This window comes from Sander vitreus, chromosome 3 (assembly GCF_031162955.1).
Source record: "Sander vitreus isolate 19-12246 chromosome 3, sanVit1, whole genome shotgun sequence".
In the NCBI taxonomy this organism is placed as follows: domain Eukaryota; kingdom Metazoa; phylum Chordata; class Actinopteri; order Perciformes; family Percidae; genus Sander; species Sander vitreus.
Window position 1 is genome coordinate 15,095,668 of NC_135857.1, and position 20,081 is coordinate 15,115,748.

Sequence of the window (20,081 nt, forward strand, 5' to 3'; positions counted from 1 at the left end):
CCAGTGCACTTTCACGGGTAGAAGGTTGTGAAAACACGAGTTACGGGTTGCCTGGAACGCAGAATAAAACAAGACACCTGCTTAGGCTTTCAGCTGAAATTTCAATCAGCAGGGTTTGAAATGCACTGGGCTGAAATCCATTCTGTTTTGAATGTGTGGTTAACAGTTTTGACAGCAGTGTGTTAGCATTTGAACAAAGTGCTTTAAATGCACAGTGTTGTGTAAGTTGTGGTTAAAGCCATGGGATAAGTGTGTAGACTTTTGAAAACTGTGTTCAAGCAATGAAAAACAAACTAGAGTTTGGTCCACATGAACTGCTGCTGTGCAGACTGTGGTTAGAGTTTTGCGCATGTGGCTCCAGTTGTGCCCACTGTCGTCTAGCAATTGATAAAAAACTGTCAGCTCTGTAACCATGTTTCAATAACCAGGATGAACACAAACGGCGTCATTTTAAAGTATTTCACAACACACTGACAAATGATGACTCATCAACACACAAAAGAAAACACCCACCATATTTTTATGTTCAATAAACCTTTTTTTAATCTCAACAGCAAGTTAGCTTATGTGTGGTCAACATCAATGAAGGTAAATATAAAACTGGATTTCTATTGATGGATTGATGTTTTTGTTTTATCAGCAGGTGAAATTATGATACTTAGAAACACGTCCACTAGAATCTTCATGACTTTAGTCTTTAACTAGAGAAATATTGCTATAATACTTTTAAATGACATACACTGATTGACCAACAAGAAAAAGCATGGCAGAGAAGCAGACAAAGAAGCTCCAAAACTCCACACGGTGGGTCGTACAGGGAAACTTCTGAGGGACTTTGGTTTTGTACCTTTGTAAAACCTCGCTCTACTTATTTTCAGGAAACAAAAATTAAAATAAAATGGATAAAAGGGTCCAACCAGAAATAATGGTGCTATTCAAAATCTTAATTTAGATTGAAAATACGAAAAAGTAAAAGGCACACTGAACACTTCATGTTGAACACAAAATTCACCTCGGTGCACCGAAGATTCACTACACCACTAATTTGTACAAAGAACACTCGTCGTAAACTGACAAGTGTTTCTCCTACTTGGATTAAAATCAACAATCAGATAAAGTGTTACTGTGTCTGGTCTTTCTTTGAAAGAAATTTGTTTTGTGTCCATTATTGGTGGGGAAGAGAGAGGAGAAAGGTGTTTCCTACAGATTACGTTTTGTTTCATCTGCCAGGAAACAGCAGAGCGATACAAACCTCCCACCTCCTCTCTCGCTACATCTCTTCTTCCCCTTGTTGTCAAAGTGCTCCAGTATTCAACTTCCACAGATCATCCTGTAGCTGTTCTAGCCTGACCATTGACAAATTGAAAGCAAACAATCATCAAAATATTCACTTAAAGGCGAAATCCACCCTTTAAAACTCTCACACTGCCATGTTTCCTCAATTTTAAAGTGCTCATATTATGCTCATTTTCAGGTTCATAATTGTATTTACAGGTTATAGCAGAATAGGTTTACATGGTTTAATTTAAAAATATTTTGTTGTACTGCACTTTGCTGCAGCTCCTCTTTTCACCCTGTGTGTTGAGCTCTCTGTTTTAGCTACCGAGTGAGGCATCTCACTTATGTACCATCTTTGTTGGGAGTTGCACATGCGCAGTAGCTAGGTAAGGACTACTAGCCAGTCAGAAGCAGAGTATGAGGGAGCAGCTAGCAGCTAGTCGAGCATTATAACGTGTTACAAAGTGACGCACGTTCGTCACAGAAGTAAAGGCTGGACTACAATAGAGCTGTTTGGAGCAGTTTGTGAACAGTGTTTTCTGTTGGAGATGGTAAGACCCTTTGGGGTGGACTTTGGGCTTTTTTACTTTGTAAACCTATTACATGCACAAAAAAGATATATAACACAATAAAGGAAAGGGAAAAAGCCAAAAAGCATAATATGAGCACTTGAATGTCGAGAATTATTATTTCATGTTTAACCTGCCTCACAATCATGTACTGCAGTTCCTTCTCTTTCTAAAGGACATTTTCAACATGACCCATGAAACTGGGTGTGAGCTTATTTCTGTCAATAAAATGTGGGTGTATGACCCTATAAATGTAGTATCTGTACATTTTAGGGTGGAACTATTAACACAACCACAAGACCTGTTTTGCAATATATCTTGTGGTTGGGTGCAACATTGTTGTTGAGTTAGTAACTCTGCTTGTTTGACTGTTAAGTGTCAGAGCTAAATGGTGACTTAAGCATTTGCTCTCCGATTCGAAGATCAAAACTGGCCGTTTTCTTGATAGATATGTTCAATGCGAGAAATATCTCAATGTGATGTCATATGGATTAATTATATTCAGGATTACAAAAGGTACACCACTAAAGAACAAAAGCAAACTTTGAATTGCCAACAGTGTTAGTTTAGGATATACAATTATTCAGCATAAATTTTGATAATCAACATGTTGTTTGTCTTTTTTTTTTCCTCCACAAAAGTGCCAATACATTTTATCAGACTTGAGAGAAAACTAAATATGTTAAACTAAACATGATTTTGGACTGTTGGTCAGACAAAGCTGAATATGTCAACTTGGGCCGGGACACATTGTGATGGGCGTTTTTCACTATTTTCTGACATTTTATAGACCAAACAATCAAAAGAGAGAATCCTAAAATAATCTGATCATTAGTTGCAGCCTTAATATGTTGTTAAACAGTGTTAAAAGCATTTTAGGGTGGATTTTTCCTTTCAGTCATGCACAGGACTGCAACCACAGTTGGTCCACATTTTCAAGCCATCTTTTAAGACTGTTAACTGCAACTGTAAAGACTCCTTGTCATACCAATTTGGTACTTTAGGGTCTGATTGTGAACTCTAAGACATCTGCTCAGTCTGGTCTACATGCTGAGAGCGACTGTCTTGTTTTAAAGGCTGACAAACACTCCAACAGTTGAACCCACGACCACTGAAGGTCACACAGTCTGGCAGATGGGCACAATAATGTCACAGTCCACTAATCTCATCCCTCACAATGTAGTTTTTAAATCATCATTATATGCCAAAGAAGATACACCTGTGCACTTCAAGTAGATTGAACACAGTCTAAGTGCTGTAAAAATAAAAATAAAGATCTCTCATCTTGTTGCTGGTTCATTGTCAATTAAAGAGCGGTGGTGAGCCTGTAGTCAAAATCTAGTGTTAGGTGAGTGATCTGCTGGTCTTTCTCTCCCAGGGGCCCCAATGTCAGAGAGTAAAACATTCTTTAATGAAATCTAATGAAGGGAATTGTTAAGGGGACATTCCATTATTATTAACATGATTCATCATTAATACAACTCAGAGGCATGACTGGAGCATAGAGTATGTAAACCCGAATAGATCTAAATGCTACGACTGTGCACTGAGGGGGAAAGCACAGTTTGTTATTCTGAATGGAGACGTCAATACAGTGTTTGTCTTCTTCAGACAAATTATGTGATGGATGCAGAAAATTTGAAGTATCACACACACACACACACACACACTCTCCAGGCTTGTCCCTGCACTTCCAGGGCAAGTGAGGGGGAGATTATCTCCTGGTTACATCATCAGCTCAAGTAACGTCACTGCTGATGACTCAGAGGTCCCCGGGAACCAATCAGAGTTAGCTGTACAGGTGAGGCTTCCATTCATAATCCCTCAACATTAAGGATTCATATTGCTTCAGTATTGCCACAAAAATAGAATAATATTGACTGTCTAAAACACCGCTACTTCTCAACCAAACACGTTAATTACATCAACCCTCATTTATCAGGAAAACGCATGATCACAATTTAACTTTTAAACAGACGTGGTCATTTCGCCTGCAAAAACTGGCAACTACCCTCATCTTATTGAGTATAATGAGACCTGGCAAGTGTGTGCAATAGGAAGGAAAGGTGAAAAAAAAGAAGTTCAGTAGTGTAGGAAATAAATCAGGGTCAGTAGTTACAAGTTATAAAAACAAAAAATTATGTCATGTGGTCTACACAAAAGCCTGAAGCTACATGTTTGTGATCGATTATTTTTATTCATCAATTAACTAAAACAAAATGGAGTTTAGCGCTGTTAAAAACACAAGCTCAACAAATGGTGCACTACTCCCAAACCTGGTGCTTCAATCAGCATGTTAAGGGTATTTGTTTAGGCAAATGACCATCAAGAGTTACGTGTTGTTTTTTGGAAGAGTAGTGTAAATGTTAGTGTTGAAACCTGTGCACTCATCACGTTAGCGTTTGCTCTCACATTAGTGTGTAAAATAATTTCTATAAAATGGACAAAAAACACTAACGCTTGAATTTGCGGTGATTTCCATGGTATCGTGATAAATGAGGGCTATTTTGTTCAGTTGTTTTTTATCTACTGAAATAAAAAAACACAGAAGTGTTTTGAGAATCAGTCTATTGATGTTGATGGTGTCCTATTTTAAATACACAAAACACTGCCAGCTATTGTCTTTATGGTTGTCTGACAGTCAGTCCTAAATTAGATCACTTCCAAACCATTTCTAGGTGAAATGCTGCACTCTGGCAGACTCCAGGATGTGCAGCACCCCCCAGGCTGCACGCCGCAGTCCTCACAGGTGTCACAACGTCCGTGAAAACGGCAGCCTCGCCAAGTCAGCACGGCGAAGCCTGCATTGTGCCATATCGGACCTGTTCCTGCCTTACAGAGCTGATAAGAACAGAGGAGGAGAGGGAGAAAGGGAGGTAGGCTAAGGGATGATTGTGGTAGAAAGGTTGTCTGAGGTTCATCACAACTAAGAAATGAAGTTTGTCATACAAAAATGAACACTTTTCCTTCCCTGTTGCTACGCTTGGTCTCCACTTATATCTCCATTCTCTCTGCTCTTAGTGCTGTGTAGGTTCTCATTGCTTAATACTGCTTTCTATTAACCCCCTCAGCTGGCTTTAATTGACCAGTACGAAGCCATGCTGGGAGTCCACGGTCTCCATCATCTCACTGTCCAGGAGGGAGCCCTGCAACTCAGGCAGGCCCAGGCCGTCCGATTGCCCCGGACCTGCCAAAAGTCCGGCTTCAGCCTCTCCTGGAGCAGGCGGGGGCAACCAGGCAGGGTCTAGAGGGAACTCGTACTGCTCTGGATAAAGACCCTCAGTGGAAGGCCCCAGGGCCTGCTGCTCACAGCCTGCAGGGTAGCTGAAGCCCAGGCCGCTGGAAGAGGCTTCATGAGGCAGGGAATGGTGGAGCTGGTGATGGAGGTGAGATCCAGGTGGCAGGTGTTGGGTGTAGTGGTGGTGGCTCATATAGGGATCATAAACCAGGCCCTCGCCCGGTTCCATCAAGGGGCTCAGACTATGGGGGTGGCTGAAGGGAGGCGAGGCCTGAGGACTGCCCTGCTGCTGGGCGGCTGACATAGGGGGGCCCTGAGGGGAACTTTGAGATGCCGCCTGGTCCAGAGCAGGGCCGCCTGTCGGGAAGGATCCTTCAGCTATCTGCATCTGGTTGAAGTAGACCTGCAGCCCCATGCCATGTGACTGCTGCAGGTACATCCTCTTCTGGTTCAGTCTGTGGGGAGCGCAGTAGATCCCACTTAGATCAAGACAACACTTTGAATCAACACAAGGACTAGCACAAAGCTTGCAAAAAATTGAATTCAAACATGGTATTCAATGTGTTTTGTTGTGATGTTTTGCTGGGGCGTAATCACAATACACTATTAAACAATACAATATTCAGAAAGAATCAAATTGCCCCCCCCCAATAATGTACTGATTCAGACTATTTTTATGTGCATACAATTTGGCACCCATCAACATTTATTTCAGGCAGATTTGGCACTGATGTCCCAAATCTGGGTTCATATGAAAGAGAATCGCAGCTGTTTTGGGTCGTGGCTAAACGGATACTAGTTCTGTCGAGACTGCGAAGCATAGGTTACACAATCCGTGACCTTATAATTGTAAGATTTAAAAGCTGAACAGCTAAGTGACACTGGAGTGAGCAGGGTCTACACTGCTAATAGAAGTAAACAGCTGACACAAAAATACAAACATTACATAAACATATGTACACTTTTCCTGTGCAGCCCTCAATTATATGCTGGCTCCCAAAAAAGGACCTCAGTCAAAACTTAGAGAACGGCTGAGTAATGAAAATGGTTCTAGAAGGCGCACACCTCTCCAGTTGCCTCTCCGTCAGCTCTGCAAAATTGATGCTGAATTGTCAATTTTACAAATATTAGTTGTGCTTGGGGCACCTGGATAGCTCACCTGGTTGAGTGTGCGTACCATGTATAAAAGCTCAGTCCTTTACTACATGTCATTCCCCCTCTCTCCCCCCTTTCACATCTTCAGCTGTCCTGTGTAATAAAGGCCTAAAAAATGCCCAACAAAATAATCTTAAAAAATAAATATTAGTTATGCTTTATCTGGTCGACGTTGGCCGGCATGTGACTATGAGTCCCTCATCAGGATCGGGAAATCAACTTGCCAGTATCCAGCCGACTCTGCTAACTCTGCTAGCCCAATCTGCTAGCCTGGGCTAGCTAACCAGCTGGCCAGTCAAGTTTAAAAATGTAAGCATCAGAGTAACCACCGAGGAAAAGTTGGAAAAGATGAGCTCAAGACCATCTCTTCGGCCAGCCTTCATGACTACGAGTCACTCATCAGGATAGGGAAACCAACTCAGTCTCCTGCTGACTCTGCTAGCCTGGCTGGTCAAGATTTTCAAATGTAAACATCAGACTAAACACAGAGGATGACAGAGAAGATGGCTATCAGCTACGACCTATGGCTACAATCCCGACTACATGGACAAGCAAGACCATATCTGCATCCATCACCATCTCCATATCAGAGGGGGCACCGACGCAAGCGCGGAGGAATTCAACACCGACTGCATCTCTGCCGGGCATCCTGTTAGCCAGTGTATAGGCGTTGGACGGTGAGCTGGGTGGCCTCTGTGCCTATGTCGGATTCTAGCAGGATGTCAGGAGCTGTGGTGTCCTTTTGGTGAGACTTGGCTGGATCCAGGAGTGCCACTGCCATGCAAATGGGAGACTCTTTTTCTGTGTGCCGATCTGACAGCCACATTTGGCTTTATGATGAATCATGCACAAGTTGAAGGAGCTGATGGGATAACATTTCACTGGAATTGTACCTCGTACATACCTTGAAAATGGTCCCCCCAAATGTTAAATCGGTGATTCAACCCTGATGTTTTGCAATAGCCTGGTCCCAGACCACCGAATCGCTGCCCACATAATCAATTTGTTCAGCAATGCAAAAAGGCCTGTTGTGCTCATTGACGATTGGAGAAACAGTCATAGCTTAGTACATCCATGAAAAATAGCGACAGAAAAATGGGGAGAAGCGTGGATAAGAGACAGTGGTACAGAAATAACTACTCTTAATTCTGGTCCTGGTAAAGTAAAAATAAATGTGTTCACACACACCCTGAGCCGAAGAAGAGTGCCACTTCATGACAACAGACAGCACAATGCACATACCCACAGCAGTGAGCAGTAACTGTTTTCAACAAGAATTTCTAGCATGTATAATGTGTTTAGAAAGAAATCACTGATTTTGCAGACTTTAAATCAACACATTTCTTTAATCAATGTGAAAAACAAGCCACTACCAACTGCTACTACAGTTAGAGCAAAACCGAAAAAACAAAATAACCCCCTTCTTAAAAAGAAATCAGCAAACATGAACACAATGTCAGGCTGAATGACTGATGTTAAACAAAATGGCACTTCAGTCTGATTATCAGGCAAGGTAATTGTAGCATTGTAACAATACAATCTAAATACAATCTTCCAGCAGTGACCTTTCACCAAAGCTAAATTAACACAAGGCAGTGAAAATATTTCATAAAATGAAAAAAAAAATAAAAATAAAAATAAAATGTGTGGAGAAAACATTTACAGTGTGATTTACCTGTGTTCCTGCAGCTGTTGCTCTAAACTTCGAGTATCCTGACAGAAAAGTTGGCAGCTAGCAGGACTGTTAGCCAAGACGTTGGCCTTTGGGGTAGATAGAAGAGAGATAATGGTGTTCAGGATAATTACAATGGTAACAATGGCTACAAACAGTTTCATTATTGTTGCATCATGGCAGAGCTGAAATACCTGTAGTCTATGAGTGAGGTATTGTGTCTCTAAACTCTGTCTGCGGGACAGCAGAGGCGGCTGCAGCCCGCCATGGTATAAAGCTAGACCCTCTTGTTGCTTGGATGCTTCACCCTTCAATCAAAAACATTAGAACAAGGGATGTTTATGCTCATGTACACGCATGCATGTGGACACTCGTATCCCAGATCCCCTTTCCTGTCAGCTAATAAAGCTGTGTCAGGGTCTGGGTGCTTCATCGTGTGGTCTAACTGGATTATCCATGCTGTCTCCTGCCCAAATGCCTGTGTGGTGACTGATCAGCCAGATGCCTTTCTCTAAATGGCATGTACCACAGGGATAACACAGTAGTTAAATGAAATGAAAGCAAATTAAAAGGATGATGGGGCCTGAGCATCATAACCAACAAAGAGCTGCGTTATTGTATTATGAGCGATGGATAAAAGGAAAACAACTAGATATTGTCTGCTTCCACAATTGATTTTGTGTGTGGTTGTTTTTACTGGAAAGCCTATGGATCTTCCCTTAAATGGCTCCCCTTGCAGTGTGTCTGTCTGTGTGTCATTTTGTGTATATGTGTACCCGTCTTTGTGTGTGATTGCAGTTTGGGCCTACTGAGCGCCAGTCGCTACTATGGGTAAGTCTGATTGACTTCAACAATGGCTACATTCACTTTGGCCTAGGCTCCAGGCCCCAGGGGACGGGAGACAGTAAACAAGCCACAGTTGGCTGCCTCTCCTGGGGTTACACAACAGCCTGGGTGCCAGTTTTTTCTTTTTCTTTTCTGGGCAACATGGACTAAGGATAGTAGAGGGACTGAGGCTGAGAATGGGTTTGGGAAAAGAAAGATCTTTAATAGGTTAGAGTTAAGTGTGTGTGTGTGTGTGTGTGTGTGTGTGTGTGTGTGTGTGTGTGTGTGTGTGTGTGTGTGTATTTATGCAACAGGACGGACCTCCAGGAGGTTGTGTAAGTGGTGCTGAGGTCCCAGGGGGCCCATGGCAGCCCCTTCCCCAGTGCCCATCTGCTCCACCAGCATCTGGACTTTGTTCAGCTCCAGGATGCCTTTGGTCCTCGCCAAGTTCTGGAGGTGCTGACGAAACGCAACCAGACCTGAAAGCATAAACAAATCCCCACAATACAAAAGTCAGTATTGATTCTTGCAGCTGATCAAAAGAATCACTTCTCTCTTCACAACACAATGTCAAAGGCTCTATCCACTAAGAGAGTCAGCCTTTATCCTCACTGACGTTAGCAAACTGGTTGACTGGTTAACACTTTTCATCGCCCCTACTGATAATGTGGCTGAATGTACGTCATGAGGAGCTGCAGGTGTGTGTGACAGTGTGTGACAGTGTGTGTGTGTGTGTGTGTGCTTGTAGCGCAACAGCAAGTAGCTCTGATAAGACCCATCCAGTGGCGACGAGCTGTGGCTGTGAACGATAGGACCTGACTCACCATGATGGTGGGAGTTATTTAAAACCAGAGTCAGCGGTCTGACGCAAAAGGAATCCACTGCATCAACACTCTCCAAAGAGGATTATGAAGAAAAAATTAATAAATAACCGAAAATACTGTCAATGTAGTGCTATAAAAGTAACATTTTTAAGCCATAATCATAGTTTCTACTTGGCTAAAGCACAGGTGATTTACAACCAGCAGGCACAGAATAACGTAGCTGTAAAGGGAGAAAAAAATAAATAAAAAAAATGGTAGATTGAGGTTGTTTAAAAGGACAATTCCGGCGCAAAACGAACCTAGGGGTTAATTACAAATGTGTACCCACTCTGTCGTTCTCTGGGACATGTTTTCATGCTAATCAAATGTGTTTGTAGCTTGAAACAAGCTAGCGTGGACCACTGATTAGCTTACAACAATAGTATTCGGGGCACAGGGAAAGTAAAAACAAATCGCTATTTATACCACTAAAAAGGCTCAAAATATCACCACACTTCAACGGTAGCATAATGAGGGTCCCTAAATGTCAAACAAAGCATTGAGAACTTTGTAAGTGTACAGACAGTTTATTAAAAAGATAGTTTTGGAAGACAGTAGCTCCCAAGACGGCAGCTGCCTGTATACGAGAACGCGACTGTCTTTATAATCTATGTTTTTAATAAACTGTCTGTACACTTACAAAGTTCTCAATGCTTCGGTGCGCTAACTTACAAACACATTTGATTAGCATGAAAACATGTCCCAGGGAGCGACAGAGTGGGTACACATCTGTTATGATCCCCCTAGGTTCGTTTTGCGTGGGAATTGGCCTTTAACTTTCCCCTCTTATGTTTGGGCTCCTTTTTCTCTCTGATGTGGAGTAAAGACAAATCCTGCCTGCCACAGACTGAAATTTTGAAAAGAGAAGGAAAGCAAGACAGATAATGAGCTTGAACAGAGGGAGAAAAAGAGTGAGTGAAAAAGAGAAGGATAGAGAGAGAAAGAAAGAGAGAGAGAGAGAGAGAGAGAGAGAGAGAGAGAGAGGAGTGAGATATGTGGGCTGAGAACCTTCAAAAATATCTGTCTGTGATTCATAATGTGAATCATCACCGTCATAGTCGTCAGAGAGACAGAAAAGGATGAGAGAGGGGGAAGAGACAGGGAAAAAGTGTGTGAAAGAGGAGGGGGAGCAATATATATATAAAAAAAAACATAACACACATACAGTAATGTGTCTGTCTGTCTCTGTGTGTGTGTGTGTGTGTGTGTGTGTGTGTGTGTGTGTGTGTGTGTGTGTGTGTGTGTAGAAGGGTTTGAGAGAGCAGCTGCAGCAGGGGTGTTGCATTATGCTCTTCCTCTTGACTGGTGCTCTGTGGATCCCAGAGCCTCAGACATATTCACATTGACACTTTATACATCAAACTCTCTGCAGCTTGTAGTGACTGGGCTTTAAGAAGAGGTGCCGAATCTGGCATCAAATTGACACTTGGCTGATCTGTGATTTTAAAGCATTTCTCTCAACCCATCTTGTTCACTTCCACTTCAGAGAATGATTTCTTTCTGTGATGTGTCACAGAATATCTTTATGCAATCTCTCAAGAGCATGTCTGACCTTGCTGCATTCAGCTGTGTACTGTAGATAGAGCAATAGGGAACAGAATTTCGTTCCACTTCCCTAACTAAAAACAAGTGCTACTGTACTGTAAGGATAAATACTGTAAATACTGTACCTCCTGAGCCACAGCCACTGCCTTAACCCAATATGAAGTCAATGTAGTCTGAGTGCATAAACTGAAATGAGGGGCCAAAAAGAACAATTAATGGATATAGGGGAAAAAAAGACAAATTAACACTGTTGGTCCTGACCTTGAGTGAGGGAGGTGTCGGAGGCACGGCGTCCTTCTCTGAAGCTGATGGGGGAGCGGTTCTGTGTCTCCCTGTGCTGCGAAGTCAGAACGGCCATTGCTGGGTTGGCGGGCCGAGCGTTCAAGAAAGGTGTAGGAGTGACGCCGGGAGAAGAGCTGTTGGCTGGTACTACTTCACTGAGAGAGGGGGGATCCTCCAGCAGGCCGAGGTCGCTGTGCATTGACTCCATGTCATGGCCCATGTCCGAGTCCACGCTGCCCATGGAGGGGTTGTGGCCTAGAGCAAATAATTTACCTGGGGGACACAATTCTTTATTTTAAACAGCTCTGCTTTAGCATTAGATGCATGTGATAGACTCAGGTGACATCATACCTTGGTTCCAAGGCCCCGGCTGATTGGTCACCTCAGAGAGGGTGTGTCGCCTTTGGCCAAACCGAGCTGTTTGATAGGCTGAGGGCAGGTGGGGCGGATCATCCTCTGTGTCGGGCTCCTCAGTCTCGATGCCCTCATCGATCGACGTCTCCATCATGTTGCTAGGTGACGAGGTGGAGGACTTGCGGAGGACAGTGGGGGGAGGCAAGGGGTCCAGCAGGCAGCCGTTCACCTAGATGCAGGGGGGGGATAAGAAGGGACAGAAAGAGAGAATGATAACTATACATTCAAAACATACTGTGCCAGGAAGGAAACAGATGAACACTGAAGGAACCGGGACAACCAGGACACTGTTGGTCAAATCAGGCATCTTAAAACACACACAGGGTACACGCAAACACATACAAAGGAGACCCCCATACTGAGAATGAGGGCTCCATTAGTTACTCTCCTCCCTCTGTTTTCCCTCAACTCACCACAGTTGGTCTCATACTGGGAGTGTGTGCGTTGTTTGTTGCAGCATGCAGGCCTGTTTGTGTTAGCATAGAGGTGGAGGGTGGGAATAAAGAAATGCAGGGCCAGGAAGTGAGCTTTGACTAAAAGTGCTGTGTGACACACACACACACACACACACACACACACACACACACACACACACACACACACACACACAGACAAAGATCATCTGCATGATTGGCCGCAGCAACCAGAAAGCCTGGTGTTGGTCTAGAAAAAGCAACTTTGCCCAATTCCCCATCTGCTTTCTGTAGTTTGCTGGGATAGGAATGCAGTTACTCAATGCACACGCGCACACGCAAGAAGAGCGAAAGAAGCTGAATGGAGAAGAAAGCCAAAAACTAAAAAAGAAAAGATTAGATGTTGGCTGATGGGTAGGCGGTCGCTGTGGCAAGATGGAGCAGCACAGCAGCTTCCTGTCCATGCGTGTTCACTCAGCTTCGCAATAGGTCACATCATCATCACAGGACAGCTTACATAACCAGGCTCCATTCACCCAGATAACATGCACTCTGTCTCTGTTCCGCTTAAAACACACACACACACACACACACACACACACACACACACACACACACACACACACACACACACACACACACACACACACACACACACACACACACACACACTTTTATTGGAGTCAGGTGAGGGGGTGGGATGGAAAATAAATCTTGACATTGCATCTATGTATGTGTGTGTTTGTGCATGTGTTTGTGTTTGTTTGTGTGTAGCCCTGCAGGTGTGTGAGGCCATCATCTCAGACCACTGGTGTCTGTGTTCTGTAACAGTCGGTCAGCTCAACAACAGGCCTAAAGGAAAAGGTCGCTGGTTGGTACAGATAAAAAAAGAAATACTGAGAGCACTCTGTGTGTTTGTGTGTGTCAAGAAGCCTTGCAGGACAGGCAGCTGTCCTGTCTGATGTGTGCTGGCTGAGTTCTTACATAAGAGAAGAAGTCAACTGCACTCTGGCAGGTTGACGGAGCAAGCCAATGCTCAAAACCTCAAAAGGAGAAGGGTGCGACACACACACACACACACACACACACACACACACACACACACACACACACACACACACACACACACACACACACACACACACACACACACACACACACACACACACACACACACACACCTGATTCACAATGAGTGGGTATGCTTCATCAAACTTATCAACGTCAAACTTATGTTTCAGGCCATAGTTGTGCAAGCTGATAATGACCGTAATAACTACAACTTCAATAACCGAAAGAGGACGAACACGTAAACAGAAAGACACCTGAAGTCTCAGGCTGTTTTTACTGGTATTGGACCTACTTTGGGTATGTTGACGTCCTCCACCATGAAATGCTGCTCCAGGGGACTTGTAGTCTGGGTGAAGGAAAAAGCATCAGGGGAGGCTTGGGAGCGCAACAGACGAACTCCCTGCGGGAGCAAACCCACCTGTGCGGAACCACTGGTCGACTGCAGAGTGACAGAAAACAGAGACTTTGACATTAACTCAAAGAACCTTCTCCAATTCATGGCCAATATTTAACAACATCCTTAATAATAATGCAATTACGACTTTGACTTTGTAATCCAAAAGAGACCAGAAAGATCCTAGATGATGAAGGAAATGAAAGAGAAATTGCAAAGTGTCGCTAAGAACAGACCGTGGGCAAAGAAAAGAAAATGATGAATAATGTAACTGAGGCAGACGCATTAAGATCAAGGCTGGCCAGAACAGAAGCTGGCTGGATAAATAAATTAATGGGTGGTGTCTGTCCGTTTGATTGTTCATGGGTGCAGGTGTGAATAATGGCGCTTTGATCAGGGATGCATGTATAGTAATCTCTGTACACATCATTCAGAACCCCATTGTTTGCATGACGCGCTGTGGCTACCTTGGCGACAGTCTGTTCGGCGATGGTGCTGGGCCGTCGCTGGCGGGGGTCGAGCCGCTGTTCGACGGGGAAGCTACAGCGATGGGCCTTGAGGCGCTCCACCAGTAGGTAGTAGATAGCAGCAAAGTGGTTGTAGCTTTTGTTCTGCAGAGACTGGGGGATGACAGACAACATAAATGGCGGCGTCTGTAATTGAAATTATTACTAAAGCACACCTTCCATTGTGGATGACTGCGACAGCTCTTAAGATACGCTGAGATAATGCTTTGTTACTGTTCAGTGTGAAATTGGGTTATTGCAGCAGCTAAAGAGCAGAGTATAGATAAGAAACACAATATACAGAATGTATTAAAAGAAAAGACAGCACATAGAATATACTGCATGTAAATTACAGCCTCTTCATTAAACTGATACAGAAATACTGTTTAATGAAGGAATGGATATATTTTCCTTTTATTTTACAATCAAGGCTAAACATTCACATATGATCATTGGGATATTTTTGCTGAATATTGCATACACAAATTAACCACAAGGCTAACAGTGCACGTAAAATCCATCATTACATGCCTGTGTGCAAAAATAGAGCAAGTATAGTTATTTTCAATATTTATCTGTGCAAATTCAATGGAGCACTTGACCTTTCCATACAAAAGACAATATACGTTTTTGCATTGTTGTATATTTCTTATGTATGGTCCTAAATTTTAGTTTTAGTTCAGTTTCTACTTAAGATTGTAATTGATGTAGTCATGTAAAAAGTACAATATTTGCCTCTGAAATGTAGCAAAGTAGTAGTAGAGTAAAAATGGGCTAAAATAGGCATACTCAAGTAAGGCAAATTACCTCAAAATTGTACTTGAAGACCATAACCAAGTAAATGTGCCGTTTCTTTCCACCACTGGCTGGTCTAGTAAATGAGGAACTTATTGCACACGTTCGTATCCTTCTTGTGCCTGTGGGCATCACCTTCATCATTCTGCTTGGGTGCATCTAGTAAAACTGTTATCTCCGTCACAGTCTGAAGCGCTGACCTTTTAACCTGACCCCTTCATACCCTTGTTGAATAAATAAAGCCAGCTAAGTCCTCACCTCTATAGTCTTGTGCTGGTCGATGCCAAGGCTGTGCATCAGGCGAAGGACCTGTTCGCTGTACTCTCCCACAACCGCCTCGCCCTCAGTAGTTGGAGGCTGTTGGTACAGAACAGGCCTCTGTACGGGAGCGTACAGAGCCATCCACTTGTGCTCCTTGATCTGGGCCACAGACAGACGCTTTGATGGGTCCAGGACCAACATCCTGCGGATCAGGTGCTCACAGTCTGCGAGGGGTGGGAGAGAACAATCAATCATAGATGATGGGACAAGATTTTTATAGCCTTTCATATTTTAGGTAGCCTGACAAGCCAGACCCACATCAAGATGTTGGGTCTGGGAACTCACCATTGGCAGGGCTCAATCCGAGGGGCGGGATAAACAGTTGTCTTTCAAATTCCCTCTGCACGCAATAGGATATCGCTACAACCAACCAGAGCAATGCTAGTTGATAGATTAAACTTTTGCCGTATCGGGTCGGCAAAACTCAGAACACATCTTCCTTTTTTAAGAATGATTTCAGTGCTTAACTCCAAGTAGTCCAGAGTCGCGGCTAAAGCCGATTCGAAAGACCGCTGTTTGCCAGCAGCAGCAGCCATCGTCTTTGTTTTCAAGTAGTAGGGAATTCACGCGGAACCGTCGCAACTGTGCCATCCTTATGTTAAGCCCACCCACTGACTCTATACACGATGTGATTGGCCTGACCAGAATTTGGTTTTTCCAGCTAGCAAGCCAACGGAGAATTGCTAGACTGACCCTGGCTGCAAATTACATTTGCTGCCGATAGGGTGCGTCTAGATGTCTAGGCTATATTTTAGTATCACCACTTTTAAAAAAGGAAGAGAGCGTTTATGTTGTTGTTTTTAATACCGAGCACTGTATACTATATAAGCTATGTTGAAGCAAATTAAGCCACAAAGCGTCATGTCCTTGACAAAGTAGCCCAGATAAAGTGGAGCAGAAATAAAAACATAAGAGCTTTAAATCCGCTGAATTATTTTTTTGGTTTCCTCTGCCGTCAGTTCTGAGCAGTGTGTCTACACTCTTTTCTACTTTCCTCCCTTCCTTATGAGAGCTCCTCACCTCTAGTTAGTGGCTGGATGAGTTTGACGTCAGACACAGCTGGGTTCTTAACAGGATTACAGTTCCCCTGGCTGTGCTGCTTTTGCTTGCCTGCAGTCCTACTGCCTGCACTGCATTCCTGCCCGCCACACAGCATCTTTACCCATATACCCTGCTGCTACAGTCTTAAAGCAAGACAGGTGTGTTCTTAACAAATAGGCCCTGCAGTTGTTCATTATCTACTTGATCTTTAATACTATCTTCATTAAAATATGTTTTTGAAATGAATGATCTCTACCTTGAGTTTTTTTTTTTTTTTTAATTGATTGAAAATGCATTGACATATAGCTGGAACAAAATCAGCAAAATATTTCTTCTTTTTCCTTTCTCAAGTGACTAAAGTTGTTCTCTTTTTGACGTTAATTTAATAATCGAATTATCATATTGTCTTTAGTCCATTATGGTCACTTTAAGTCATACTCATTTAAATGTTATTAAACCTTTAGTGATTTTAGAGTTTACAAAGAGTTGTAAATGTCTACACAAGCAACCTTCTGCAGGTCACCTTTTTCCCTTATTCTCCTGCTCTACCAATATCCACAGATATTCTGTCTTCTGTCAGAGAGTTAGGAGAGAGCAGTTCATAAGCCCAAGGACATGGCTGCCAACAGTTACTCCCTGGTTCACATTCTTCCCAGTTGCCCTGCTGATCTACTAACATATGTTTACATCAAATTTTTTCTACCTTGTACCTTTCGGTTCAGCCATCTCAAGTTTTCCCCATTATGTACATAACCAGTCCTAACCTTCACTACACTTTTGCCCCATGCTGTGGCATCTAAGCAGCTGCTAAGTTACAACATGCTTCAAATACAATACACTACAATTTGTTTGACCCAGTGATTACTCAGGCTCTGCTCGTTGCTACAGCCGTGTTTATAGCAACAGTTGAAACTGAGCACATTTTTCAAAGCTACTAACCACCAGGGAAGGTTGGACTATGTAAAGGGGATGGCACTGCATAACCGTCTAGCCGGCTGGCCGGCTGATTGATTGACACACTTTTCTTAGCCAGTACATTACACCACCATGACTTAACCACAGAACCATCCCAGTTAACACTTGCAATGTCCCAGTGGTGTAAAGTTGCACCAAGTCCTCTGAACTCTGTTGCAAGAAGTTGGAGGGCAGAGGACTTGGTACTGTGGCTGAAGTTATCGTATCTATTTCACTGAATTTATCAGACACATGAGCTTACAAATAACAGACTGTAATTAATACATATAAAATGTAACCATCATGCATGACTGTGAACATGAGCGTAACCCTACATAGACATTTATGTAGACATACAGACATTTATAAATTAAATGCAACACAAACTGCAATTCAAAGCTTTCAAACATCATCAGTTTTCACTGAATTTCAAAAACACCCTATTTTGTTTCAGTGTGGGCTGTGATTGGCTAGCTGTACTTCTGCAATGCAGGACAGAAGAAACAAAATGTCACAAGCAGCTGAGCTTCACGTGTATATTTTTTTTATTTCTAAATGGGTTCTTAATTAGCTTAATTAGAGCTAAACAAATTAGCAGATAAATCAATTTGTTAACAGAAAGCTATTTTGCAAATCCATTAATAGATTAGTAATTTTTTAAAGACAAAATTCCAATCATGTGCTGCTTTTCTCGGTTTTATATAATGTTAATTGTTTACATCATCTTTGGGATGATCTGACAAAACAAGCAAATTGAGGAAATCACATTGGACTCTGAGAACTTGTGATGGACATTATTTTACTTTTTTATTCTGACCTTTTTTGTAGAGCAAATGATTCTGGTAACATGACCTTTGGCTGTTTTGTACAACTATTTACCAGGTCTGTGTAATATGTAACAGCAGGGGAGACATAAGACAACCCTTACTGCTGTTATTTAGTCAGTAAGTTGGGAGTAGTCCACACGAGAGTTTACTGTGCAGTGCTAGGCTGTGCTGTGTACGACAGTGTTGACCAGGGAGAGAAACAAGTGGAGATGAGATGGACCGTTTCTGGATGAAGAAATCAGCACACTCTGTTCTCCTTGTTCAGGGAACAGGGGCTGTACTGGGGGTGGGGAGGCGGGTTTAAGTGTCAGTCTGTCCACGGAGCTGACATTACACTCCTACATTCCCCTTATGTCTTAATTGTTTCAAGATCCTGAACAAATCTGGATGAGTCTCTCACCACAACTCCTGTTGAGAAAGTGCTACAGACTTGCAGATGGGACACAGAAACAAGACAAGAGAAACAGACAGGGCCACAGACTAACAGGAATATATCTCACAGATATAGAGTGTGAGTTGGACACACATACAAACAGGCAGAGTCTCCTCAGAGAGACAGACAGGCGAACTGCTGGAAGGCTTCACTGGCTCTTTCCCAGGTTACATAAACAGCTCCAGCTCTGGAATTAATCTCCTGCCAGCTAGCTAGCACAGCCGCTAACAGCAGGGCTGCTTTGAGACAGTTAGCCAACCTGACTCACTCTGCAGCCTGCATGCACGCACAGAAACACTGACGCACGTATTCACATTACAGAGGACAATGACAGAGTGTCTTCTACTGTATCCCTTTCAAATGAGCGTAATGCTCTCTAATTAATGAAATGACCCCCCGAGTGTTTGCAGCAAACATTCAACAGTATGGTGACTCCAATAGGAAAGCATGATCTTTTCATCCGAGTGGCAGTATCCCTCATGGGAATTACATACCATTTTGCCTCAGCTCGAACACATGCCGTGACAAGAGAGACCGGAAGGTGTCTCACAAATACACTGCATGTGTAAATTCACAGGAATATGAGATACTGAGAAGTGGGAGTTGGCATAGTCCCATCTTATTGTGTGGTCAATATCCAAGAGAGTCTCTTCTTACCTTCAGTCATGAAGTAGGGGATGCGAAACCTTCCTTCTAGGACTCTCTGTCGAAGTACAGGCAGAGTGGGCCCATCGAAGGGCAACGCACCACATACCAGCACATATAGCACCACCCCCATACTCTGAACATGAAAAGATGCACACACACACACAGAACAAGGTCAGGGCAGTAGATACAGTACAGGCCAAAAGTTTGGACACACCTTCTCATTCAATGCGTTTTCTTTATTTTCATGACTATTTACATTGTATATTCTCACTGAAGGCATCAAAACTATGAATGAACACATATGGAATTATGTACTTAACAAAAAAGTGTGAAATAACTCTTAAATAGGTCTTATATTTTAGATTCCTCAAAGTAGCCACCCTTTGCTTTTTTGATAGCGCTACAAACCCATTGTTCTCTCAATGAGCTTCATGAGGTAGTCACCTGAAATGGTTTTCACTTCACAGGTCTGCCTTGTCAGGGTTAATTAGTGGAATTTTTTGCCTTATTAATGGGGTTGGTACCATCAGTTGTGTTGTGCAGAAGTCATGTTGATACACAGCTGACAGCCCTATTGGACAACTGTTAGAATTCATATTATGGCAAGAACCAATCAGCTAAGTAAAGAGAAACGAGTGGCCATCATTACTTTAAGAAATGAAGGTCAGTCAGTCCGGAAAATTGCGAAAAACTTTGAATGTGTCCCCAAGTGCAGTCGCAAAAAACCATCAAGCGCTACAACGAAACTGGCTCACATGAGGACCGCCCCAGGAAAGGAAGACCAAGAGTCACCTCTGCTGCTGAGGATAAGTTCATCCGAGTCACCAGCCTCAGAAA

The 20,081-nt window shown here is 43.0% G+C and overlaps 1 protein-coding gene across 2 annotated transcripts in view; it reads right to left on the reverse strand.

Annotated features, from left to right (window-relative positions):
• Nucleotides 1-1,262: 1,262 nt before the first annotated feature.
• The window catches only part of sik2b (salt-inducible kinase 2b), a 48,397-nt gene continuing 29,578 nt past the window's right edge, over nucleotides 1,263-20,081 (reverse strand). The window contains exons 6-15 of one of the 2 annotated variants that reach the window (XM_078246212.1): nucleotides 19,254-19,377; nucleotides 15,279-15,505; nucleotides 14,187-14,339; nucleotides 13,618-13,764; nucleotides 11,779-12,010; nucleotides 11,407-11,700; nucleotides 9,059-9,216; nucleotides 8,107-8,220; nucleotides 7,916-8,001; nucleotides 1,263-5,540 (exon numbers count right to left, since the gene is read on the reverse strand). In XM_078246212.1, the coding sequence (XP_078102338.1) occupies nucleotides 4,925-5,540; nucleotides 7,916-8,001; nucleotides 8,107-8,220; nucleotides 9,059-9,216; nucleotides 11,407-11,700; nucleotides 11,779-12,010; nucleotides 13,618-13,764; nucleotides 14,187-14,339; nucleotides 15,279-15,505; nucleotides 19,254-19,377 (2,151 nt within the window). In that variant the 3' untranslated portion in view covers nucleotides 1,263-4,924. Of the gene's footprint in view, nucleotides 5,565-7,915; nucleotides 8,002-8,106; nucleotides 8,221-9,058; nucleotides 9,217-11,406; nucleotides 11,701-11,778; nucleotides 12,011-13,617; nucleotides 13,765-14,186; nucleotides 14,340-15,278; nucleotides 15,506-19,253; nucleotides 19,378-20,081 lie in introns of both variants that reach the window. The other variant, XM_078246211.1, reaches the window with a different exon arrangement.